The sequence below is a fragment of the Lygodium microphyllum genome, chromosome 4 (assembly GCF_053477565.2).
Source record: "Lygodium microphyllum isolate KBCC chromosome 4, Lygodium_microphyllum_v1.1.10, whole genome shotgun sequence".
NCBI lineage: Eukaryota > Viridiplantae > Streptophyta > Polypodiopsida > Schizaeales > Lygodiaceae > Lygodium > Lygodium microphyllum.
The window spans coordinates 127,583,907-127,610,412 of NC_141138.1; the positions used below are offsets into that span (position 1 = coordinate 127,583,907).

The 26,506-nt window shown below is 43.2% G+C and overlaps 1 protein-coding gene across 1 annotated transcript; it reads right to left on the minus strand.

The window, feature by feature from the left end:
- Window positions 1–331: 331 nt before the first annotated feature.
- On the minus strand, window positions 332–25,398 carry SDP6 (FAD-dependent oxidoreductase family protein). Its single transcript, XM_087676550.1, has 6 exons — window positions 24,204–25,398; window positions 23,468–23,941; window positions 21,438–21,769; window positions 1,421–1,581; window positions 1,056–1,314; window positions 332–943 (listed from the first exon to the last, which is right to left on the minus strand). The coding sequence occupies exons 1-6, from the start codon at window positions 24,553–24,555 to the stop codon at window positions 647–649; spliced, it is 1,875 nt and encodes a 624-aa protein (XP_087532676.1). The 5' UTR covers window positions 24,556–25,398; the 3' UTR covers window positions 332–646.
- Between the last annotated feature and the right edge of the window lie 1,108 nt (window positions 25,399–26,506).

A 26,506-nucleotide genomic window follows, 5' to 3' on the forward strand; every position in this document is an offset into this window, starting at 1 on the left:
GATAGAAACTCAACTAATCTAGTTAGCCTATCAGGAGTATTCTTACGCATGAAAAGCTATATAAACCTTGGTGCTGAGTTGCTTCACACACACATTCACATTGACATCCATTTAGATACCTTTCAATCAAAAAGACTGAACATATATTTTTTGATTTAGATGAACCGTATTTAACAGGTGACTCAAAAAATGGCGCGTGTTATCATGGTCCAAAGCATGGAAGAGAAAGAAAGCATATGCTGCATGCAGATTTGATCTTCGCTCCAAATTAAACCAAATGTAAAGGTTGCCTTTCAAAGGGTTATCTCAGAATGACTCCATGTTGAATGTAGAGTAAATCGAGATGTCGTGTTTGCTTCAAAACATAGACCAGGCTACTCACACTTTGCCTTATCCACCCTTAATACAGAAGAACAAAAAGTAACTGTGTTGATGATGTCGATGAAAAATTGTTGAAATTGCACATGAAAGTGCAGGAAGAACTCCAGAGTGGAGTATGACTTTTAGAGGGCCCCATTCTCTTCACTCATGAAATGAGAACTCTCTCTCTTTGTGCACATCATTTGTACATGTGTTATTATCAAGAAATAACATCATCAGTGCAATGAAGGAAAATTTGACAGCAATATTATCAATTCAGCCACAGTTAATGCTTTCCATCATGGAATTGCGCATTTTGTGATGACTTAAATGTCTTCAAGAAGTTCCTGGCTTTTGCAAGTTCCGACTTCTTCCTTCCTTTATCCCATCTATGCTCAGCTGCAAGGATTTCTATTACGCGTGGAATGGCCTTACCAGCTGCATCTGTATCCAGGAATGCCAACCTTGACCGACGTGCAATAAAATCAACTGCTGTCTCACAGTACTCATTCCTTGCACAGTATGCTACCTCTGCTTCTAGATAAGGATATCCATGGGCAAGGCGTTTCCCCAACCCTTCATCCTGCACATAAGACGAGCACCATAAGCTGACATAAATAATCTATTATGTCCAAAATAGAATCATCCCTTGTGCAGCCACACATTATTTTGATGCCTGAAAGAGAGATTCATACTTGAGAAATGGTAGCAACTCGTGAAGCTAGTGAGCCATAAGAATGTGCCAAATGCTTTGCTACTGATGTGTCCATTGCCCCTGGCACAATCTTACCACCATATGTCCTCTTCATTCGAACATATTGCTGTGCCAGTTTGGCAAATGAAGCTGGGTCCCAATCTTCTCCTCCTGTCAGTACCAGATCTTTAGTTATGCAATCATTTGTTGGTGTAAGTCCCCCAATCTGAATGGCAGCATTAACCGCATCCTCTGCCATACTAAAACCATCAACCAAGAAAACAAGTCAATGAAAGTCGGGTTAAAACATGAAGCAATTCATTCTACTAAAGAAGTATTGCATCCCAATAACGTAGTGTTTTGAACCTTCTGTAAGTTGTCCACTTTCCACCAGTGATGGTTAGCAATCCCTCAGGACCTGTGCATACTACATGCTCTCTGGAAAGGTTCGCTGTACTATCTGATGATGGATCAGAGGCAAGGGGACGGATACCACTCCAAGCAGACAATACATCCATCCGACGGACCTTAAACCACATATAAGAGAGTCTGAGCACTAAATTATGAGATTAATAGATGCAAATAGATATTTTATTAAGCCTTGGGGATGTAGGGTGCAACGTTTGAAATATTGAAGACAAACATTACCACATATGTTCTTCCTTGATATCCAAGCCAAATAAAATGTTAATGCAGCAAGTCATTTCTGACATTAAACAGGAACAAGAGCATTATAACAACATTTATGCAAAATATGACCATATGACACATTATCTTACAACCATAGCTTGGAGAGACTTTCTATACCACCAAATGTACGACTTCCATAATAGTGAGTCTCACATATAAAAGGAAGTGCTAGACAAACATCATCTTCAATGGCTGCACCTCCAATAGCCATCACAATTGTTTATAAGGGTAGATTCAAGCTAACATGCATTGGCCTTAATGCAAGGAGTGTTGACTTGAAAGATCAAGTTGGTGTTGTCATAGGGATATGAAATTTTACAATGCTTTAATCTTGCCGATAACATTTGATTAAGTTATTAATCAAATGTGCAAGGTTGTTTAACACATGTGATGCACATGGCAATTTATTTCATGGTCACACGCTAAGGACCCCGAGGATGAAGTGGGTGTCAAAGGCAAAAGTTGTGATAAGTTATGCTAGATGGGCTTTGGGGATCAATTGGTGTGAGTTTTGAACCTAGGACAATTGCTTGGCCAATACGTGTCAATGGTGACACTAGGGACTTAGCATTAATTAATTAATTAATACTAGTCTAGGGGTCAACAGAAGTTGGCTAGGTTGCAAATGGCCTAGCCAATTTGATTGTGTATGGGCACATTTAATTTTGGGTAGACTTAGAAGGGCTGAAATTAAATTTTGGGATTATTTAATTCTGAAAATTAATTAAATGGCTAGATAATGCTGAAAAATGGGTTTAGAAGGCTACCACTTGGCAAAAATGCCCATGCAAACTGAGGGCAAAACTTTTCTAGGGGTTGGGTCTCAGCCATTCAGTTAGGTTACAACTTGGGAGAGAGAGTAAGGGAGCTGCTGGTCCATTTTTTGATCAGAGAACAGCAATTTGCTTCTCAGTAGGGAGGGGACAGCAAGGAGACACCTTCTAGGGGCTGGTAACAACATTGCCAATCAAATGAGAGCACTTTGGGGGTGCCTGGCAGTAGGTGACTGCATTAGATGCAAGCTAGAGTAAGCAACAGATAGATTTTAGGGTTTTCTCACAAAGAAAATCAAATTCTCTCTCATCTCGGCTTTCTCTCACCTTCTCAAGTAATTTCTCAAAAGATCTCAGCATTTCTTAGTCATTCTCAGCAAATCTCAGCCAAATTTGGTGGATAGCAGGAGGATTTATGCTGTAAACCCTAAATTTCCATAACTGTGCCAATAGGAATAGACATCATTTACTCAATTCGGCATCCAAAATTTGTGTAATTATTAGGGAATTTAGATGCCAACCATCCATTGTAAATTGGAGCAACATTTGGCTAACTGATGGTTCCATTCGTGCAAATCCTAGGTGAAAATCAAGGGGCATTTGGCCCAAATTGCTTGATGATTGTTTGTACAACAAGGGGCTATTGGATTAGCCAAGGAGATTGTGGAATCTTGGCTTGTAATATATCCATTGGTAATTGAAGTTAAAGAAATACTACAAAGGGCACTAGTTTTAGGGCCAACAAGCTGTCCATTGTTCAAGATTAAATTGGTAAAGTGTGCATTTTCACTTTATGTGAATTTATGCTTGTTGTAATTAGTGTTGAATTAGGCTATTTACCATCTTATCCGAGGAGAGAAGGGTGGCTTCATGTTCCTTCTAAGAAAACATCACTATTCTATTTGAAAGACAAGGCAATGCAATGCAAAACTGATAAATTGCTTGTAAAAGGAAATCCATGCATGAAAATCTTATTGTTGAGCTTGTCCTTCTGGTTATGCTCATTAATAGATCTGATTACTAGCATAGCAGTTCTTTTGAATATGCATTCTAGCTATATATACAAGTGGAAGGGGCAATTACAATAAAATATATAACCAACCTTTTGTATATCAATTGTTACCAAAACATATTGGCTCAATGATTCCAAATTAATTTGATGCTTATGTACTTTGAAAGGTGGTTTGTATTATTTAAGTGTTTCAATATATTATTGAATGTTCATCTTTCTATCTAAGGGTGGCCAATGGTCCAAACACCCTATAATTATACTTGGGTCATCATTAACGAGATGCCTAACAAAAATTAAAAGTTTAGTCGAGTAGTCACCTTCTTTCTCTAGAAAAGTGACATGTGGCATTTAGAATAGAATATGTGTTATTTTAAAGAGACAAGTGTCCCTACATATTTGTAACCTCTACTTTCTACTTTTGAGCACCCAAGCCCTACGCTTATATATTAGAGGTCTCTCTATTTGAAATAAGCTCTCATGCTGAAATTTCAGCCATATACTTTGTACTCTTCTATCTATCTCTCATCCAAGAAGCACTTTCTACTTAGCTTGATCTGATCCAAGCACTAAAGAAAAATATCAACTTACTGCTCGAAGTCTGCAAAAATTAGAGTTTCAAAATCCTAATTTTCATAATTATGGCAAATCAACCCTTTTGTATATGGTTCAAGCACTTAATACTTGTGGTTTGTTTCAATTCCTGTAAAGGGTGAGGGGCTGGTTCTATCACGAACATGCCATGATCATGTGTACAGATTAATTCTTACTCATGCCATATGAATCCACACCCCATACAAATGCACCCTTAACACGACATTCTCGAGCGAACCATGCGAATCCACCCTCGCCATGTCATCATAGAACCTTCTAGAAGATCCATATAATCGCCTGCATCATCGATGATATCATCATAGAACCTTCTAGGAAATATGCTACGTCATCGTCTGCATCATCGATAATGTCATCATGGAACATTCTAGAAGATCTTTAGTCGCCCTCTAACACCTATAAAAGGAGGGACTCATCATAGAGCTCCTTAGTTTTGCCAATGCTAGACTTGAGAGCTCAAGGAGTCCAGACCTCCAAGTAAGTAACTTCAAGTTCAAGTTCTAGTTCTTATCTAGTTATAGTATCTAGTCTTGGCTTGTTTTCCATTATACTCCTGTTGTCTTGTCACCTTGTAATCTCGTGGTATGAGATCGTGTCTAGTACTGTCTTGTATCTTGTCCATCCCCGTCCAGGGAGATCTTGTAATTCTGATATCTTGTATCCATACCTACGATCCTGGGTTGTGGGATTTTCCGTATCTTATTAAGTTGTCATTGTATCTTGTGCCCCTACATGGGATAATCTTGTAATCAAAATTCTTGCAACAAATCTTGCATCTAGTCTAGACTCTCAAGCACAGTCTACTGCTCCCATAATAGTTTGGCAAGACTACTTTTGTAACCCTACTGAGCACCATGGAGGTGACCCTTGAAAGAATCGTGGCCTCCCTTCAAAACCTCTAACAATAAATTCAAGGCCTAAATGAACGAGAAGTGCAACTTCAAATAGAACACCCTATGCATCTAGGCCCTACGCTTCAAGAGAGGCAAGACCAGATCCGAGACTTGCAGAACAACAGAGGAAGTGATCAGATAATTCCACGTGTTTATCAACCCCCAACAAGAGAACCCAAGATCAACATGCAAGAGAAGTTCAATGGTGACTGTGTTGGAAGTTCAAAGTATTCTTGCAACAAGTAAAGCTCTATATCCGCATGCAACTAGAGAGGTATCCAAATTATGCTTCCAAGGTGGAATTCATTGAAACTTTGCTTTGTGGTTGAGCTTTATCATGGTTTGCCCCAATCTTGGAAAAGGATATGCTAGTACTTCATAACTATGAGCCATCTCTTTGCGAGCCCACTTTCACATTTGAAAATGCAGACACTGGTTGAGTAGCAAAAACAAAACTTCGGAAGCTACGACAAGGTAACCGCCTTGCCTCTGCTTATGTATCTGAATTTAGGCAATTAATCTATGACCTCACTTGGCATGAGGAGTATTTTATTAGCCAATTCACATGGGGTCTTCAAGATGACATCAAGGACCTCATGCTCACTATGCCTGAGGCGTAAACTCTCAACGATTATATCATGCAAGCCATCTAGTGTGATAATAGATTGTTCGAGAGAAAGCAAGAAAAGCGAGAAAAATTAAGGCCTCGCCAATGGAACCCAGCCCCAATCAAAGACCCAATCAAAGAAGAAACCAAGCTTGAACCGATGCAAATAGATAATACCAAATTCCAACCCTTGACCCCACAAGAAAAGCAAAGACGAAGAGAAAATCATCTATGCCTATATTGTGAAAACCCTGGACACATTGCCCTAAATTTCCCAAAAAGAGAGCAAGAATCCCAAGAGTTGTTCCAACCATCCTCAAGTAGAAAAACGAGGATGTCCGATTGTAAATGAGACCGTATAACCAGACCTTGATATAAGAAAGGGTCTCTTCATCCGAGCCACACCCATGAAAACTTTCCTTGTCACAGTCTAGATAATCTTGTCGAGAAAGACCCTTTCCCTCAAAGCCTTGGTCGACTCCCAGGCCTCCGTATGTTTCATTGATAATGGCTTTGTGAATATGTACCAGATTCCAAAAGACCAATCCTGCACCAGTTGAAGTCGTGGATGGAATATCTCTAGCATTTGGAGATATTATCAAGGAAACCCGACCACTCGTGGTAACTCTTGGTGATCACAAATCTCGTGTATGCTTTAATGTCATATCTAGTCCCCACAAATCCAATCATCCTTAGGATGCCTTGGGTAAAGAAACACAAATCCAGAAATTGACTGGGTTAAGCAAAAGATTACATGTCATGAAAATCAAGAAAAGTCAGTATATCTAGGAGCCAAAGCCTTTATGCACACAACAAGGTAGGAATCAACCTACATGATATATCATATACCAACTCTAGAATTTGGTAAGGATGAGTCAGTCAAGCTACCAAGCCAGTATCAAGAATTTCAAGATGTCTTTGAAAAAAAGAATGTGAACCTCCTGCCAGAACACAGACCATATGATTGTGCTATAGAACTCCATAAGGGGGCTCAACCACCTTTTAGACCCATCTTCAAGCTATTCCCTTATGAACTAGTTGAGCTACGCAAGAACATTGATGAAAACTTAGCCAAGGGGTTCATTAGGCACTCAAAGTCTATTGAGCTAAAAATGCATTAGCTTTACTTAAACAGCCCCAAAACTTTCTTAATTAATGAAGAAACCTAGTTTATTTAAAAGAAATGCGATCCTAGAGAGTTTCTGCGTCCCGTAAGCACAAACCCACTTGGGAGGGCCCAAATTTTCTATAAATGCGTATGCTGCCCTCCATTCAAGACAATCTCGTTTTTGCAGATTTCAGGTGTTTCAGCTTGCTGCCCACACCCCGTTCACGGAAAACATCTCAACTGAAGCTGTCCATTGCTGTCTACATCAGTTGGCGCCTGATTTCCAGCCTTCTTCTCGCAGTTTGGAGCTGATCCTAGCCAAGTGACTACTGTTCTTGCACAGACCTGCTACCATACTACCTGCCACATCATCTACAGCCTATGTTTGACAGTTTTCTCTCTCCTCCAACTGTCACCCAGCTTTTGCAAGCTGTCGCCAGGCTGTCTAGCCTGCGTTTAGCAATTTTCTCTCTCCTACAAGCTGTCTTGCCTGTGTTTTTAGTATCTCTCTCCTACAGCCTGCGTTTTTAGTCTTCTCTCTCTTATAGGCCGTCCTGCCTACGTTTTTAGTCTTCTCTCTCCTCACAGCCGTCTGCATCAAATCCAACTTCTCACTGCTACGTTTGCTGGTGTTCGATATCCAGAGGCTGTCTTGCTGCGATTCGGGATTCGTTCAGAGTACGTCACACTCTCTAGCTCATTACCCCTGCCCTGATCCTTGAGATACAGGAGTTCGAGGTTCAGTATTCATTCACTGCATAATGTGTTTGTTGCATGAGCATTGTATATTCAACAGTAATATCACTTCAGTTATTTTCTGTGTTCTTTGTCTTTGAGTTACCATCAATCTGTGCTTTGTCATATGATTGTTATTTGTGTTTCTATGTTAGAGTATTTCTTTACATGGTATCAAAGCCTGGTACTCTCTGAGAAACTTAGGCCTTTGATCTAAAAGCTCTCCGCAAGAAGCAAGAACAACAATAGGTTCAAATGACTTCGAACACATCAACACCAATTCAGTCTCCAGAACAACCTATGCTGAGAAACAAGCGAGTGGGCAGAACAGCTGCTCCACAAAGTTCCGACATGGTGGAAGACACTTTTGACCACATAGAAGAAAAGCTATACAAGTTGTCCACTGAAGAATATCATGTGATCATGGACTTTAGACAAAAGAAGATTGAGGAGCTCGATTGAAGGATTTCCCTTCAGAAGAAGCTACTCAATGAAGGTATGCATGAATTTCTCTCTTCAGATGTTGCACATAAATTTGATGATATTGCAAGACCGTCGAGACCTCCCTTAGGGATGGGGCCCCCTGTTGGAGAAAGAGATCCGGAGTATGTTCCATTCTTTCATCCTCTTCCGTCCACTCTGGTGCAAGGTACTTTAGATTCGTCTTTTGTTCCTTTATATTTTACCTCTTCTACTTTGCAATATATTGGTAGAAATCATGAGGCAGATAGAGTACAATCCGTTGACTACGGAAAAGGTTCTCTTGAGGACCAATTCTTGTATGTTAACACACGTCGTGGGGATTATAAGAAAAAGCCACGTACCTCTTTTTCTACCCTTCTTTTCAGTTTACTTCTCAAAATCAAAATAAATTTGGTATTCATATTTCTACATTGCATGGTGCATCATCATCATCATCATTTCAATTTCAATCATTAAATGGTAAAAACGAACAAAACGCATCTGCATCTTTCACACCACAAATTCAAAACCCACCCATCCCACCACATTCTTTCGTTGCTTCTCCACTTCCCTTTACACCATTTGCATTCCCTTATCAAACACCTCATGTTGCACATCACACCGCACTAGGGGGTTATGGAAACATATGCACCGCCTTTAGGACCTCATCCTTTCCTCCATCTAGTGGCATTCCACCTACTTCTCACACACTTTCGGAATCATTGCAATCTAGGTATCCCCCCCAATCTCTCCCGAGTGTGGATCAGTTGGTACCACAGCTTTCCTCTATAGCGTTACCTAGTGGACCTCCTGGTCATTCTACTGTGCCCTAGCCGAGCTTTAGACATAGCTTCCGTATTCCAATGCCTTCATCTCCATCAGCACCTTATGGAAACATTCATGTCCCAATGCCTCCACATCAATTGACACTCCCAGCCTATTTCTGCCTACCTACATTTTCCCCCTCATTCTTCCTATCACACACACCCACCACCACCATCTTACCCTTCACCTCCATCTTATTCCACTTTGCCGACACCTCATGGTTCCAACTAATCTTCTGCCAAGCATGCTTTCAATGATAAGACTCGTTGTAATGGGTCAAACTTTACCACTTGGTCGAACTTGATGAGGCATGTCCTTGACTCCCAGAACCTATGGGATCTTGTGCAAGGGTTGGAACCCCAACCCGATCCCGCACTTGTTCCATACGAGGTTGTTCACCCATGGAAGGCTAGGAATGCCTCTGCTATTGTCGAGCTGATGTAGGGCTTATTGCCTGAGTTTCATTCTCACCTTCAGTATTTTGACTTAGCGTCAGAACGATGGGTACACTTGACTGACCGCTATGCAGCTTGAGATAGGACCCGTCGTATAAATCTTGACCATGAGCTCCAACTCTTTAAAATCACAGACAGAAATGACTTGAAAATCAAGTTGGCTGAGTATCGGCAACTTCTTGCCGAATTCTTCACTACGGGAACTCCCAAGTTCTCTGACAATCAAGTCACATTGTTTTTGAACAAACTCCCTAGGAAATACTTCAATTTTGTGGAAGGTATAGTTTCAAAGCCTACCATGCCTACTTTCTATGAATTTGGGTGTCAATTGTTGCATTACGCACGGTTGTTCGATCAATTTCATATGAATTCTTCCTTAGAGGGGGCTCTTGTTGCTCATTCTCAGAAGGGACAACAAGGGAAGGGCAAATAAAATCAAACCTCCACTCAAAATTAAAAACAAAATCAATTCGGAGAATCACAAGGAAACTCCCAGTCACAACCCAAACAAGGGTGGCAGAATGTACCTAAAAAGAATAGGTATTGTCAACATTGTCAAAAGGCTGGTCATTTTGACGACGCGTGTCGATCAAAGGCCAGAGGCACAACAAATCTACGTCTCAGACCCCCGCCCCTCAGTCGGGCAACCCCCAACAAGGAAGGTAGGGTGATGGCAATAGGCAGTTTAAAGGTCAAGCTCATACTAACACGGCTTAGCCATCTCAGTCGACAACATTCTCAACTCTAGAGAGCTTGTCTGACTGGTCTGCAGAGGCCCACATCGTCTCCATAGAGACAACAGATGTGAGTCTCGTCCATATCTATGAGTTGCCTCCTGAGTGATGAGGTTACCCCAGAGGCCCACTCGTCACAGCCGAGCACTTTAGCTCCAATTTGGATTGTGGATCTTGGAGCTACACATCATATGACTCCTATAGAGGACATTTTCCGTATCCGAGCCACTGCAGCCGAGCGGGTCTGCGTAGGAAACAACTCCTTGGTCAAGATTCAGCCTCAAGGTAGCATCAGTTTGCCACTGACAAGGGTCCGGATCTGGCTTCACTGGACAATATATACCATGTATCCCAGCTTGGGGTGTACTTGTTATCTATTCAACAACTTTGCCAATTGGGACGAGCAATTTTCTTTACAACGACCACAGTCGAGATCCTTGACTCTCAAACTAGTTTAGTGATTGCTTACGGTGAGGCACAATTTAATGGCATTTACCACATGACACACTTTCTGATCGAGCCGACAACCGAGGGCTCTATGTTTCACAACTTCCAAGCATTAGCCACATCTTGGAAGCCTATGAACAATGAGCGTCTTTGGCACTTTCACTTAGGGCATATTGGTTATGACTCTCTTTATGAGTTATCCCACCGTTAGCTGGTTAAGGGCCTTCCCCATCTAAAACTAGCTCGCAATGTCTGTAAAGCTTGTCAACTTGGAAAGCATCATTGTACCCCATTCCCTCAGTAGTCCACACATCGTGCTGAGGAGCCTCCTAGATTGATTCATGTTGATCTTTGTGGGCCGACATCCACTGCAGCCTTAAATGGCACACTGTACTTCTGTTTGATAGTGGATGATCATTCTAGATACATGTCGGTGTACTTCCTCAAGCGTAAGTCAGATGCTTTCACATATTTTTTTGCTTGGGTACTGCTGGTCCATAACCAGATTGGTCGTCATGTTGGTTGCATGAGGAGTGATAGCGGTGGTGAGTTTATCTTCCAGGAGTTTTCCGAGTTTTGAAGTATGGCATCTCTTGTCAGCTCACCTCTACTAACTCCCCCTCTCAGATTGGAGTCGTAGAGCGTAGGAACCGGACAGCCATGGAAATGGCACGCTCTATGTTGTTCAAAGTAGAGCTTCCTGAGCGCCTTTGGGTCAAGGCTGTTAACACTTAGTGTACATGCTCAACCGGTGCTCGACTACAGCTCTTCTTCAAAAGACCCCATATGAGGCATTTTTTGGCTCTCGGCCTATCATTTCCCACTTCAAAGTCTTCGAGTGTCGTTCTGGGGGATGCATTTTTGTGTCACAGCAAAAGTATGCACTTCAACTAGTGGAACAACACACTTCGAATCAAACACCGCCAATGGCCACGCCTCTTGATCCTACTCTCCACTTGATGAAGGATACCCTAGGACAGCCCTTCGATGCACATACCTATCGCTCTGTTGTAGAAAAACTTATTTGGTTAATTTATACTAGGCCACATCTAGCTTACTCATTTAGCATACTCAGTCAGTATTTCACACCACGTAGGATGTCACATTGGATTGCATGTCTTCGTGTGTTGCGTTATTTACGATGTACTTATTCTTATGGCATGACACATGGTTCTGGTTTATGTTTGTAGGGGTACACTGATTCTAATTGGGCAAGAGATCCCGACACCTGGCATTCTCATGGCAGCTACCTCTTTACCTTGGGCACGGCTCCCATTTCTTGGTCAAGGCATAAGCAAGAGACGGTGGCGGCTTCCACGGCCGAGGCTAAGTACCGGGCTCTCTTCGATAGCACCACCAAGGCCATCTACCTGAGGAGTTTACTAGAGGCACTTCATTTCCCATGTGACCCTCCCACCGTTGTCTACTGCAACAACGAGAGTGGCATTGCCCTTGTGGGCAATCTGATCATTATACCACAGATGCGGCATGTAGAAGTCCATTTCCATTTTTCCAAAGAGCAGGTTGAGCTAGGCACCATCCGCCTAGAGTTTATGCCAACGTCCCATAATTTTGCATATATTTTGACCAAAGCGATCAACCGGCTGGTTCTTCAGTATCTGTTACCCAGGATTGGTTTGGGTACACCCTCCCCTACTTCTTCAGCTTGACAGGGAGAGGATGCTTTCCTCTTGCTTTTCCTTCCAGTTTGAGAGGGGGCGGCTTCTACTCTTGATAGTAACAATGATGATGCTTATAGTTTTTTAGACATTTATTCTTTTATATTGTATTATGGACTTTTGTAACTTCATCTGCACTGTCAGGATGACCTGATTGTAAAAGGGCGCTTGGACAAGTGAACAATTTCTCTACGAGGACACTGTCCAAGTGGCATCGTTGCATTGCATCTTGTGTGAGCATGACATCTTGCATCACCCTTTGCATTATCCCATGCATTGGCATTCTGTTCACGTAAACATGCATCTGTGCGCATTTATCCCTTTTCGGTCTTTTGGAGCGGTCGATGCTGGATCCACCATATTCGTGGCATTACGCATGGCAATCTCTAAGGCAGTTTTTTTCCTTAGCTTACTTGCTTGCTTTGCTTGTTTTGCCTACTTCACATATTTGCTATATTTGCACCTTAGTCTTATTCTTCTTCACCGACATCCAGTAATGGTAGGGATAGTATGCTTGTTTGGTGAAGGTCTTGGGTCTGACCATCCTTATCATTCTCCCGTTTGAGACATAGATACTCAATAGGACGAAAACTAATTTGAATCCACACCTAAATGCTAAACCTATCAAATTCCCAAATTCAAAAAAAATAAAAATAAAAATAAATGAAAGTCCATAGCTGATTCCATCCGCCTTTGTAGGGCTTGATAGACCGCTGGGCAGCCGACGTGCACCCTTTGTCTGATGCCCTGTCCTCTCTGGGGTGATCACTTGGGCTCCCTTGGTAAAATAAACATCGCCTCTGTAGTATTAGTAGGCCATGACACACACCCTTTGTCCGATGCTCTGGCTGCTTTGGGGTGGGACGCCTTGGGGCAAAAGATCTTTTTCGTGGCACCATTGTTAGGCTTGAGGGGTGTTGAGCTAAAAATGCATTAGCTTTACTTAAATAGCCCCAAAACTTGCTTAATTAATGAAGAAACCTAGTTTATTCAAAAGAAACACGATCCTACAGAGTTTCTGTGTCCCATAAGCACAAATCCACTTGGAAGGGCCCAAACTTTTTATAAATACGTATGCTACCCTCCATTCAAGACAATCTCGTTTTTGCAGATTTCAAGTGTTTCAGCTTGCTGCCCACACCCCATTCACAGAGGATATCTCAACCGAAGCTGTCCATTGCTATCTACATCAGTTGGCGCTTGATTTCCAGCCTTCTTCTTGCAGTTTGGAGCTAATCCCAGCCAAGCGATTGATGTTCTTGCATAGACCTGCTGCCGTACTGCCTACACATCATCTGCAGCCTGCCTTTGGCAGTTTTCTCTCTTCTCCAACTGTCGCCCAACTTTTGTAGGCTGTCGCCAAGCTGTCCTGCGTTTGGCAGTTTTCTCTCCTGTAAGCTGTCTTGCTTGCTTTTTTAGTATTTCTCTCTCCTGTAGCCTGCGTTTTTAGTTTTTCTCTCTCCTCACTACTGTCTGCATCAGATCTAGCTCCTCACTGCTGCATTTGTTGGTGTTCGACATCCGGAGGCTGGCTTGCTGCGATTCAGGATCCGTTCAGAGTACGACACACTTTCCAACTCATTACTCCTGCCCTGATCCTTGAGATACAGGAGTTCGAGGTTCAATATTCATTCACTACATAGTGTATTTGCTGCATGAGCATTGTATATTCAGCAGTTATATCACTTTAGTTATTTTCTGTGTTCATTGTCTCTGAGTTACCCTAACCCTAAGTGTGTTCTTTTATCAGACAGTGCTTTGTCGTATGATTGTTATTTGTGTTTCTATGTCAAAGTATTTCTTTACAAAGTCTCCTGCTAGAGTTCCAATTTTGTTCATGAAAAAGAAAGACGGATCACTTCAAATGTGTGTGGATTATCAAGGACTCAACAAGATAAGAGTCAAGAATCAATACCCTTTGCCATTGATACTAGAGCTCTTGGAACGCCTTGGAAAAGCCAAGATCTTCACAAAGATTGATCTAAGAGGGGCTTACAATCTTATACGGATCAGAGAAGGAGACCAATGGAAGGCAGCCTTCTGCACAAGGTATGGTCACTTCGAGTATGTTGTTATGCCATTCGGTCTCACCAATGCTCCTACAATGTTTCAACATATGATGAATGATATCTTCCGAGAGCATCTAGATGATTTTGTAGTTATATACTTGGATGATATCTTGACATTCTCAAAAGATCCAAAGGAGCATAAGCACCATGTAAAATTAGTTTTGAAAAAGGTCACAGAAAAAGGACTATATGCAAAACTTGAGAAGTGTTTTTTCCATGAGACAAAAGAGGAATTCTTAAGGTACAATGTCTCCCAAAGAGGAACCTTCATGGACCCCAAGAAGATTGAGACTATTCTTTGATTGGCAGACGCCTACATGTGTCCATGATATCCAATGTTTCCTTGGCTTTGCCAACTTCAAGGATTACTCAAAGATAGTCACACCACTCACCAGACCCACAGGAAACTCAAGGTTCTCATGGATCCCAGAAGCCGAGAAGGCCTGTCAAACCTTGAAGATCGCTTTCACTACTACCCCAATTCTAATCCACCCAGATCCTACCAAGCCATTTTTCTTGGAGACCGATGCATCTAACTATGCCTTAGAAGTTAGGAGCCATCTTGTCACAACATGGAGATGATGGATATATGTATCCAGTGGCATTCCACTCAAGGAAGTTCTCCTCTCCAGAGATAAACTATGAGATCCATGACAAAGAACTCCTTGCCATTGTAGACGTCTTTGATATTCGGCATCATCATCTAGAGGATGCAGCCCATAAAGTTATCGCCTATACAAATCACAAAAATCTAGAATACTTTATGACAACCCACATCCTTAATCGAAGACAATTCCACTAGAGTAACTTATTATCTAGGTTTGACTTTGTAATCACCTATCACCCAAGATGCCAACGATGCTAATCAGATGCTTTATCAAGAAGATCCTACTTGGCACCTAAGAAGGAAAAAGAAGCTTTTGATCAACAACAAGCAATACTACTCAAGCCAGTGCACCTCCAGCTAGCAGCCATCTCCAATGGTCACCAAGACGACCCTGCCTTGATCCAATTAATCCATGAAGCCCTGTTGCATGATGATTTGACCAACAATGTCAAGAAAAAAAATCAAGAGGGAAAAGGAAATGAAGTTTGTGAGTAATAGGAATCTAATGGATTGTTATACTATAAGGATCTACTTTACATCCCTCCAGGAAAGCTGAGACTCCAAGTACTCTAACAACGCCATGACCGTAGAGCTTATTTCAAGCGATTTTTGGTGGCCCTAGATGTGGAAAGAAGTTAAGGAATATATGAAATCATGTGATACCTACAACAAGGCCAAGGTACCTTGTCACAAACCACATGGCCTCCTACAACCATTACCCATTCCAACGCGACCCTGGTCTTCTCTGTCCATGGATTTCACAATAAATCTTCCCAAATCAAACAAATATGACTCTACTCTTGTTGTGGTAGATAAGTTTACAAAAATGGCACATTTCATCCCTACCACCAAGACTATCACAAGCGCAGCTACCGCTAGACTCTTCCTCAGATACATTTTCAGATTACATGGACTCTCCGACGACATCATCAGTGATCGGGGTCCCCAATTCATATCTAGTTTTTGAAAGAGTCTTTGCAACCTCCTTGGAGTCTAAGTTATCGACAGCCAATCATCCTCAGACTGATGGTCAAATAAAACAGGTAAATCAAGTCTTGGAACAATATCTCCGCTGCACCATTAACCCATCAGAATGATTGGTTTGAGCTTTTGCTCTTTGCAGAGTTTGCTTATAATAATAGTATCCATGCATCTATCAAGCAAACTCCTTTCTTTACAAACTATGGCCATCATCAAAGAATGGATGTACATCTCTCCAATCAAGTAAAGAATCCTTTCGCCCGAGATAAAGCTCAACACCTAGCAGATATACACCAAGAACTATGCAGACCAGCATCAGTCTCCATCATCTAGCATACAAAGCCGGTGATAAAGTATAGTTACTTGGGCATAACCTCCAGACAACATGGCCCTTCACCAAGCTAGACCACTAGAGATTTGGGCCTTTCACTCTCATAGCCTAGATCAACCCGATTGCTTACCGACTCCAACTCCCCAACACCATGAAGATCCATCCAGTCTTTCATGTTTTCTTACTCGAGCCATACTAGAGCTCACCACTAAGGGGAAAGAAATCTAATTCCCCACCACCTGTCCAGATTATTGAAGATCATGAAGAACTTGAGGTCAAGCGTGTCTTAGACTTGAGGATCTCTTAAGGTCAATTGGAATACCTTGTTCACTAAAAAGAATATGACGTCAATGATCGTACTTGGAAACCTGTAGAATATCTCCAAAGAACACCTCTCAAAGTTAAAGAATCTCACAAGAGGAATCCAACGAAACTTAAACCAAACCACCAAGCCGCTCCTCGTGGAACTCATTGCTAGAGGAGGGGGTAATGTCACGGATATGCTATGATCAAGTGTATGGATTAATTCTTGCTCATGCCATTTGAATCCATACTCCATGCAAACGCACCCTTAACAGGACATCCTCGAGCTAACCATGTGAACCCACCCTTGCCATGTCATCATAGAACTTCTAGAAGATATGCTATGTCATTGCATGTATCATTGATGATGCCATCATAGAATCTTCTAGAAGATATGCCATGTCATCGCCTGCATCATCGATGATGTTATCATGAAACATTCTAAAATATCTTTAGTTGCACTCCAACAACTATAAAAGAAGGGGCTTGCCATAGAGCTCCTCACTCTTGTCGATGCCAGTCTTGGCAGCTCAAGGATTCCAAACCTCCAAGTGAGTAACTTCGAGTTCCAGTTCTAGTTTATGTCTAGTCATGGTATCTAGTCTTGTCTTGTCTTCCATTATACTCCTCTTGTCTCGTCACCTTGTAATCTCATAGTATGAAGCTTGTCTAATACTATCTTGTATCTTGCTCATCCCTGTCAAGGGAGATCTTGTAATTCTGATATCTTGTATCCATACCTACGGTCCGGGGTTGTGGAATTCTTCATATTCTATCGAGTCATGTTATCTATACCTACGGTCCTAGGTTGTGGGATTTTCCATATCTTGTTAAGTTATCATTGTACCTTGTGCCCCTACATAGGATTATCTTGTAATCAGAATTCTTGTAACAAATCTTGCATCTAGTCTAGTCTCTCAAGCACAGTCTCGTGCTCCCATAGCAGTTTGGCAAGACTACTTTCTAACCCTGCTGAGCACCATGGAGACAACCCTTGAAAGAATAATGGCCTCCCTTTAAAACCTCCAATAATAAATTACAGGATCTGATCATGTTCATGACGTAGGTATGGATACAAGATATATATTCATGTTCATGATGTTGAGCTTGTCTTTTCAAATATATTCATCAATAGATCTGATTACTTGTGTAGCAATTCTTCTGAATATGGGTTCTAGCTGTTAGCAGTCATGTTTGTCATGCCTTGTCATCTCCTGCTTGTGACCCTCAGTCGACGAGGACATTAGGAGCCCTGACATGTCTGTCATGTGTTATGATGGGGGAGGCTAGTCACTCTTGACTGGCTGTCTTAGGATGTGTATTTCTTTTTGGCCTCTTTTAGTGGGCAACCACTGGCTGCCCAGCCACTTTTTTGGTCATTGATGTGGAGCGCCCATTTTAGGGCATTTTTAGGGTTTGCGCCCATTTTAGAGTTAGGGTTAGGGTTTTTCCTTTTGCCTATTTATAGGCAGCCCCCCTCCCCACTTGATCACTTGTCTTCTTGCAGATTCCGACGCTCCTCCCCCGTGGTGGTGCTGTCATCTTCATCAACCTAATCTGGTGCCCTCACTGATGCTGTGGGCTGCGTGCAGGGACTGATCAGTCTCCTTCCGCCTTCCCATTTGTATTCAGCATTCATTTCAGTCAGTGCAGATTTCTCTTCCTTATTTTCTGCTCTCTCTCTCTCTCCCTCCGTGTTCGTATTCCCTCTTCCGCAGCGCACTCTCACATGGTATCAGAGCCGAAGGAGAGTACACGGAGCTGAGATTTACGCGGGAGAACACCCACAACTTTGCGTTTGCTGGTCAAGCGTCTCCAACAGCTGAGACGTCACCTTCTGCACCATCTCCTTGATCAAGGCGGCCTGTTTTGGTGTCAACCTATTTGAGTTTGCTGCTGGCGTCATCCCCAAATCTGCGTTTTCAGCCTAGGCGGTCCTCCTCTAGCTGGGCGACACTCCACCAAGCTGCGTTTTCAGCTTCTGTGGCTGCGTTCAACCTCTGGCGGCACTCCTCCAAGCTGGCGACCTCATTCCTACTTGCGTTTTGAGGCAGGCGGTTGTTTTTCTGTGGTGATTGCATCGTTAGCACTTGCCTTTGACATCATCCTTGAGTTCTGTGCAAGGCGGCCAGCTCAGGAGCTTCTAGTGTTTGTGTTTCGGCACCGGCAATCTTCTCTTGTTGTGTTTTGGTGTTTGCAGATATCGAAGATGTCTTCTCATCAGTTTACGGGCTTTGATGACTCAGATGACAAGCTTTTGTCTCGACACTCATCTGAACGGAGGCGTGATTTCTATCACGAGGACCATCGTCCGGAGTCTATTCCTCTTTCCCGTCCCCCTTCTATTCATGTATCTCGGCGAGCCCCTTCCAGTGGGCCAAAGATGCAGCCTTTGATACCCCCTGTACAAGTACCCGTACTTCCTCAGCTGCCCAAAGAGGACCGGTTGGATGGCTCCAACTTTTCTCTATGGTCCTGCAAGGTGGAGTGTATCTTGGACTCCTTCGATCTTTGGGAGCTTGTTTCTGTTCCTATTCCCCGGCCTAAGGTGGATCCCGCAGATGGGACATCTATGGATCATGCAGCCTTATGGGATCGGCTCAATTCTAGAGCCTTTCCTCTTTCTGAGTTTGCAGGATTCTGTCCTTGTTCATGTTCACAGGTTGAAGACTGCAGCAGACGTGTGGAGAAAGCTCGCGTCTCTCTATCAACAGAAGACGTTTGCCCACCAGATATCTCTCGAAAAGAAGTTGCGGATGCTCGCTATTGATGACAGTCCTTCCATGAAGGACCACATCAACAGATTACAGGATATGAGGGATTAGCTTGCCTCCCTCGGTCGGACGATATCTTCTGAAGACATGGCTATGATTCTCTTGACTCAGCTGCCATCGCCTCGGTTTGATGTCTTCTACACCAACCTTCTTACTTCGAGGACCCGTGCCCAGCTTCTATGGGAGGAGCTATCCCCGCTTGTCTTGGAGCATGACGAGCGACTCAGAGAGGTCAGTGCTAGTGGATCCGACTCCACTAGAGCCTTTGTTGCAGGTTCAGGAGGATAGAAGAAGAAGAAGAAGTCAAAGGCTAAGAAGAAGAACAGTTCTTCAGGCTCTAACTCAGATTCAGAGAGACCGAAGTGCCCACACTGTGGGAAAGGGACACATCCCGAGGAGAAATGCTGGAAGAAGTACCCTCACCTTCGTCCGGGAGCGAAGGGTGGATCTACATCGGAGCCTTCTTCTACCTCTACACCAGCTGTTACCCATGAGTCAGTGTTCCTTCATATCCATACTTTGGAGGAGGATCCTTCTTCCGTGGCTGCAGTGTCTTCTGCGCAGCCCTGGTTAGTGGACAGTGGTGCTTCGAGTTATATGACTCCCCAAGGTGATTTGTTACAGGATCTCCGTCCATCACAGGGTTCAGTCTGTTGGTGACATTTTATTGGTGCCTATTAGTGGTGTTGGCACATTGCCTTTGTTTACCGACCGACCTTCGAGCTCCTTTTCACAGGCCCTACATGTTCCGGATTTGGGCCTTCCCCTCCTCTCAGTTTATGGCCTTACAAGGCTTGGCACACAAGTGATCTTCACCGAGCATGCCGTTGTTATTGAGGATTCTTTTACAGGAGCTGTCTTATCTACAGGTTGGCAGGAGAGCGGGCTTTACAGGCTCCATTCCCCTTCTTTGATGCAGGGTCCTCCAAGGCAGTCTATTGCTACACCCGTTCCCGCTTGTGCACCTTCTATTCCACAGGTTCCTTCCCATCCCCCACCTCCTCCGGTGGTTCCCTCATACCCCCCATCCCTTTCAGAGGGGGACGATCTCGGTGATGCGGCTGTGGATTCCCTGGCCCCTAGTGTTTTAGAGGGGGGTTCCCAGGATCGTGAGGAGCTCCTTCAACGGCAGTCTACATCGACGCACTTCATCGACATTGGCATTCCTCTTGCTACCCCAGGATCTATTTTCTCTTCGGCCTTCAGCCACATCTAGGATATGAGAGGGGGTGTTAGCAGTCATGTTTGTCATGCCTTGTCATCTCCTGCCTGTGAGCCTCAGTCTGAGTCAGACGAGGACATTAGGAGCCCTGACATGTCTGTCATGTGTTATGATGGGGGAGGCTAGTCACTCTTGATTGGTTGTCTTAGGATGTGTATTTCTTTTTGGCCTCTTTTAGTGGGCAGCCACTGGCTGCCCGGCCACTTTTTTGGTCACTGATGTGGGGCGCCCATTTTAGGGCATTTTTAGAGTTTGCGCCCATTTTAGGGTTAGGGTTACGGTTTTTCCTTTTGCCTATTTATAGGCAGCCCTCCTCCCCACTTGATCACTTGTCTTCTTGCAGATTCCGACACTCCTTCTCCCCCATGGTGGTGCTGCCATCTTCATCAGCCTGATCTGGTGCCCTCACTGACGCTGTGGGCTGCGTGCAGGGACTGATCAGTATCCTTCCGCCTTCCTGTTTGTATTCAGCATTCATTTCAGTCAGTGCAGATTTCTCTTCCTTATTTTCTGCTTTCTCTCTCTCTCTCCCTCCGTGTTCGTATTCCCTCTTCCGTAGCGCACTCTCACACTAGCTACTGCACATGTTAAAGGGGCAATTACAAGTAAAAAGATGTTTGCCAACATTAATTGGGAAAAGGCTCATGTCATTTGTGGGTTGACATGATTGCATAAGGATAGGGCATAAATAATGGAAGGATAGTCTCAACAAGATATACTCTTGAACTCGTTGAAACCTTTACTTCCATTGCACTAACCCCTGGGTCTAAGCTGTACAGCATGATTCCTAATCTAGATTCTAAAATATCGAAGTATTCATGTATCTTTTTTAAACCTTTGCTGCTTGTTTATTGGTACTTATTCAAATAAACTATGAAAGGCAACAAAACAAACAAAAAGTCTGCTGGGATGTCAACTTTAAATATTGCTCAACATGCTTAAGTATGACTTACCATTATCAAAGCTAAATGAAAACAATGTTTACAGAAGCATTGCATGCACATTAACAAAAGAACTGAAGCACAAAATCTGGTTATAATGCAGCACAATTAGATGTAAGAACTCACCTTGACACTCAGGTAGTCACTAATAGCGTCCAAGATAAACTGGATCTCCTCCTCATGTGGTTCAGGAAGCATTGTTATATTTGTGCTTGAATCTGTGGTGCCAGCTATTGTCCTCCCGAGCCAAGGAAGCATGAACAATACCCTTCCATCCTTTGTTTTGGGCACAATCAGTCCCATGCCATCAGGAGAATAGTAGTCAGGAAGCACAATGTGCACACCACTACTTGGAGAAATGAGGGGCTTTGCATCTTTGTCATAAAGTTTTCTCACTTCATCACAAAAAGGACCAGCTGCATTGACCACCACTTTTGCATATACATCGAACTCTTTTCCTGCAGTTTTAGAAACAATGTGAGAGTTCCACTCAATCATGAAGTATTAGACAACCACATCTCCTTCTATTCAAACTAAAAATGGTCACAGGCATGCAAACAGGTAATTATATCTTTGGGTCCTAGGTTTGGAATCATATCCATTATTAAAATGCCAAAAACACTCTTGCAAGTGTTTGATAAGCTATGGAATCTCAGACTTATTACCCAACCAACTGGAACCTGGGTACCACCTCCACTTTTTTATACCAGATCAAACTCTTTCCCTGCACAGAGAAAATGTTGGATTGATTGCTCCTTTTCACATCATCATGCTTCTCTCCTTGTAGAGTTGTCTTGATAAGGTATCGACATCTTCTCTGAAAGCTACTATATGGCCACTCTATCAGCACGTATGATAGTGCACTTGTGATGGATCTAACCAATGAGTACCTTAGACACGTAGAAGAACTAACCAACTTGAGGTGTATGTCATCAAGAACTTTTAAAGTCAATATTGAATAGGCACTGTGTTGCTACAGATGTTGATCTACCTCAAAAAGGTTGCCTTAAAAGGATATACATCCTCAATATCCAAACATTTCAATACCTCATAGTTAGACCATTGTTCTTTGGTTCTCTTTTTGTAGAGCTGTATTGCTGGAGTCTCAATATCTTCTCTGGAAGCAACCACATATGCTCTCTATCCGCGCGTGTAATAGTGGACTTGTGAGTCGTGACAGATTCAACAATGGGTGCCTTATACATCTAAAGCACTGACCAAGCTGGAATGCACTAATGTGTGTTCAAAACATTAGGAGCCAGTGACTGTAACTACACAGCTATTGCAATACCATAGTGGCCATGGTCAAGGGAGCTGCACCCAACTTGTGAGTCGTGACAGATTCAACAATGGGTGCCTTATACATCTAAAGCACTGACCAAGCTGGAATGCACTAATGTGTGTTCAATACATTAGGAGCCAAAGACTGTAACTACGGAGCTCTTGCAATACCCTAGTGGCCATGGTCAAGGCAGCTGCACCCAGCATTGTCTCTGAAAAAATCAAAGAAATTAGGGTGGTGCTAGTTCATACCGACATCAAATGCTTCCAAGCCAATGGGCTGAGGGATCACTAACTGTATTGTTATAGCCACTGATGTACCTCAGGAGTTCACCTAAAAATGGCATACATCATTTTATATAATAAGACACTATGCAGCTATTGCAATACCATAGTGGCTATGGTCAGTCAAGGCAGCTGCACCCAACATTGTCTCTGAAAAAATCGAAGAAATTAGGGTGGTGGTAGTTCATACTGACATCAAATGCTTCTAAGTCAATGGGCTGAGGGATCACTAACTGTTGTTATAGCCGCTGATCTACCTCAGAAGTTCACCTAAAAATGACATACATCATTTGATATAATAGATACAAGCTCATAGCCAGACCATTCTTGTTTTACCTCAAGGATAAATCAGCCCCTCTACTTGTCATGTTTGCATTATGCTTTACTCATTAAATGCAAAGGTATACCCCCTTTTTATCACCTCCATTTATCATACCTTAAGTCTAAATTTACAGTGAACTAACTGGCCCACTGGGCAATGTCGTATAACATGTTACTATGATGAACTTCAAAATATTTTTTAAAACTTAACGGCTCAAAGAAATGAAAATAGTCATTGTCAAAATGAAGATTCTAGAGAAGACAAGTACCTGAAAGATGATCACGAATGCGGGCTCCCCTGATCTGACCTGTTAACTCATCCTTATGCAATGCTACAGCTTCTGCATGGTTAACCACAGCAGCCCCTGCCGATGCAGCAGTGCAAGCAAGTGCAATATTGAACCTGCTATCATTGAATTGGCCATCGTAATAGACGACTGTACCCTTCAAGCTCCTACCATGATCATTTTGTGACAATGTGGGAAAGAGAGCTTTTGATTGTTCTGCAGAGTAAAACCTTGACAGATGCAGGAGATGTCTCCCTGCTACAACATCATAAAGCTTAAGGCCTGCCCAATAGTAGGGAATTTCCCATAACTCATAACAAGGGGTCATGGTTGCTAAAGGAGCACAAAGGTGGGGTGCATTACGAAGAATGTGGGTGCGCTCCTCCAGGGCATGGAACACAAGCTTCAACTGGCCAAAATCCAGCTGGAAAACAGCTTTCTCCAGATAACGCACCCCTGGGCATTCAACAAAAAACCAACTGTAATTCATGCATTTCCAAATAGTAAATTATAAAAGACAAGACAGTGGTGACGATATGATTTTTAAAGACAAATGTAGTCATGCCTCAGCTCATAATACTGGGCCAAATCAAATCAATCAGAGAATCAAATTACTGGGAAGTCAGGCGGCTGACATTAAAACCCTACAATAGACTCAAGTCCAACAGATACTTGTATCTACAAGTTTTGAGATAGGGCAGAAGGAGATAGGCCTTACCACCATGAACCAGTTTGGTAGAACGCGATGAAGTCCCAGATGAGAAGTCATCTCTCTCGACAAGTCCAACTCTGAGACCACGTGTGGCACCATCCAAGGCCACCCCACATCCAGTGGCTCCACCTCCTATCACTAATAGATCAAGAGGAGCAGCTGGGCTGGTGCCGGCAAGCGCAGAAGCATGTGCAGCACGTGGGGGCACCTGGCCTCCTAGAGCATCTATCTTGTTCTTCCAGCTGTCAACAATAGCATGCTGATTGGGATGGGCAAGCAACTGCGCACCGGACCCCACCGCAACCAGAGAAACAGCCACGGCAGAGCCACCGAGTAGCAATTTTTTGAAACCTTTCATTATTTGTTTATTTTTTGTTCTTCCTTCCTTCCCCTTGCCCTTTCTGTCCTGTTGTTCTCTTGTTTTCCTTTTTTCCCTTCCCCTTACTGACTAGCTCCTCTGTGTGCAAGTTTGTGATTTTCCCTTGCCCTACCCTTGCCCTTCCTGTCTTCTTGTTCTCTTATTTGCCTTTCTTCCTTCCCGTTTCTGACCTGTAGTTGTGATTTTTCCGTGCCCCGTTATTCTCTGAGTGAGCTGCGCAGATTAGCTAGCTGTACGACCAGTGTTTCCTGCTCTGCTTTTCTCTTTTCCCTGGAAATCTGCGTTACCGTTCAATGGAGCAAAATCGGTGTCCGTGTATTGAAATTCAGGACAAGCTATGAAGCGAGGTATCCTTATACTGAAAAGGACAAGCATCCACAGCTATGGCGAGCAGAAGAGCCAATGAGAGCGGGTGCCATGACCACGAAAGGGTTCCTCCAGCAGCAGGAAAATTGGATTGAACAAAGGACGACCTCTCTCCTCTTTTAATGTCTTGTAAAAATAATAATCAATGAATGAATGGATATCAAAAATAGCTATACACAGAGGGGGGGGGACGTGTAGAAGGAGAGAGGAGAATGTGCGCCGCACGTGACTTGCTGCGTCTCCTTCTCTCTTTGCTCGCTTCTAAATAATCCTCCGTGTCTTCTGCTTCTTTCTTCTTCGTCTTCTCTGTCCCTGCTGTCTCTCTGTGTCTCGTCTTTCTTCTTGTTTTCTGTATATAGAGAGTGCCTATTGATTGTAGAGAGAGAGAGAGAGAGAGAGAGAGAGAGAGACAGAGAGAGAGGAGCTGTTCTGCTTCTGCAGCCTGGTTTACAAAGGCTTTCTTCCTTGTCACGGACTCAAGACTCAAGGCTACTCGAAAGGCGACACGTCATCCCCGAGCATTGCGCTTTGCTTTTTAAATCCCAGAGTGTGTTTCGTGCGGGTGGGCCCTCGCCGCCTTTTCTGTAGAAAATTTCAAAGAACAACCACCGCAGTACCGATGCTGAGGATCACGGTCAACCGCCTTCCATTCCAACATTTTCATCTAAATTCTGACTACCTTTAGCCTTGCTTAGTCCTTACTAATTAAAGAACCATCGCACGCATCCCGACCTTGCCAAGCTCCCCATGCTGCAGTCCGTGTTGCTTTTGCATTCCTCATGCGCAAAATTGCCTAGCAACCCCGTGTTTTTTCAAAACTAGGGACATGTCAGGCGAGTTGGTTATGTCAACATGGGTACTTGAGTTTCTTAACCTACATGAGTTCGATCCCAAGGATGCCTCATTGTATTCGCCTCACCCGTAATGGAGGTCCTGGTACCTTAAGAACAAACACATTACAAAAACCTCGTGTTTTTTATAGAGAGTTGCAGAGCAATAATATGGACTATGGAGAGGGAACTAGGTTGTAATTGAAGCTAGATTGGAACTTCTTGTCTTGTCACTAAAGTGCATGCAAACCCTAACTTGCTCAAACAATCCTATATTTGGCTCTATCATATTAGGCAATCCCCAACATGCCCACCTAGGTGCTCTCCCCCTCAAGGGACATGTTGCCACTACACCACTAACCATGGATTTACATCCAAGCATGCAAAGGGTCCGTGCCCAATTTGGTACTACCTCCACCCCATCATGCAACAAAGTACCCTCACTTTATTATGAGACCCTTGGCATGGCGAGCTCACAACAAAAACCTTGTGGTGGTATTGTGGGGAATCCACTATTCAATGATCTAGTTGGCCAATGTGTCCAACACAAATTGTGTTCCCCGTATGCAAGAGGAGAAGGTACCAATCATTTGGGAGGAGAACTCAAGTGGCATCTTTACCATGGAAAAGACTACTTAGGAAGTGGTGGAGACCAACATGCAAGAACTAAAAGAACTCCCAACTATCAAGGGGAAGGCCACTGAGAAACTTAGAGGCTTTACCACGGTACAGTT

What these genes read in the sequence shown, in the direction of transcription:
- SDP6 (XM_087676550.1), bottom strand. Translation starts at nt 24,555, where the DNA reads ATGAAAGGTTTCAAAAAATTGCTACTCGGTGGCTCTGCCGTGGCTGTT. An exon ending in TACCAAACTGGTTCATGGTG is followed by an intron (nt 23,942 to 24,203) that starts GTAAGGCCTATC and finishes TTGAATGCCCAG; the next exon opens with GGGTGCGTTATCTGGAGAAA. An exon ending in GAGTTGCTACCATTTCTCAA is followed by an intron (nt 944 to 1,055) that starts GTATGAATCTCT and finishes TCTTATGTGCAG; the next exon opens with GATGAAGGGTTGGGGAAACG.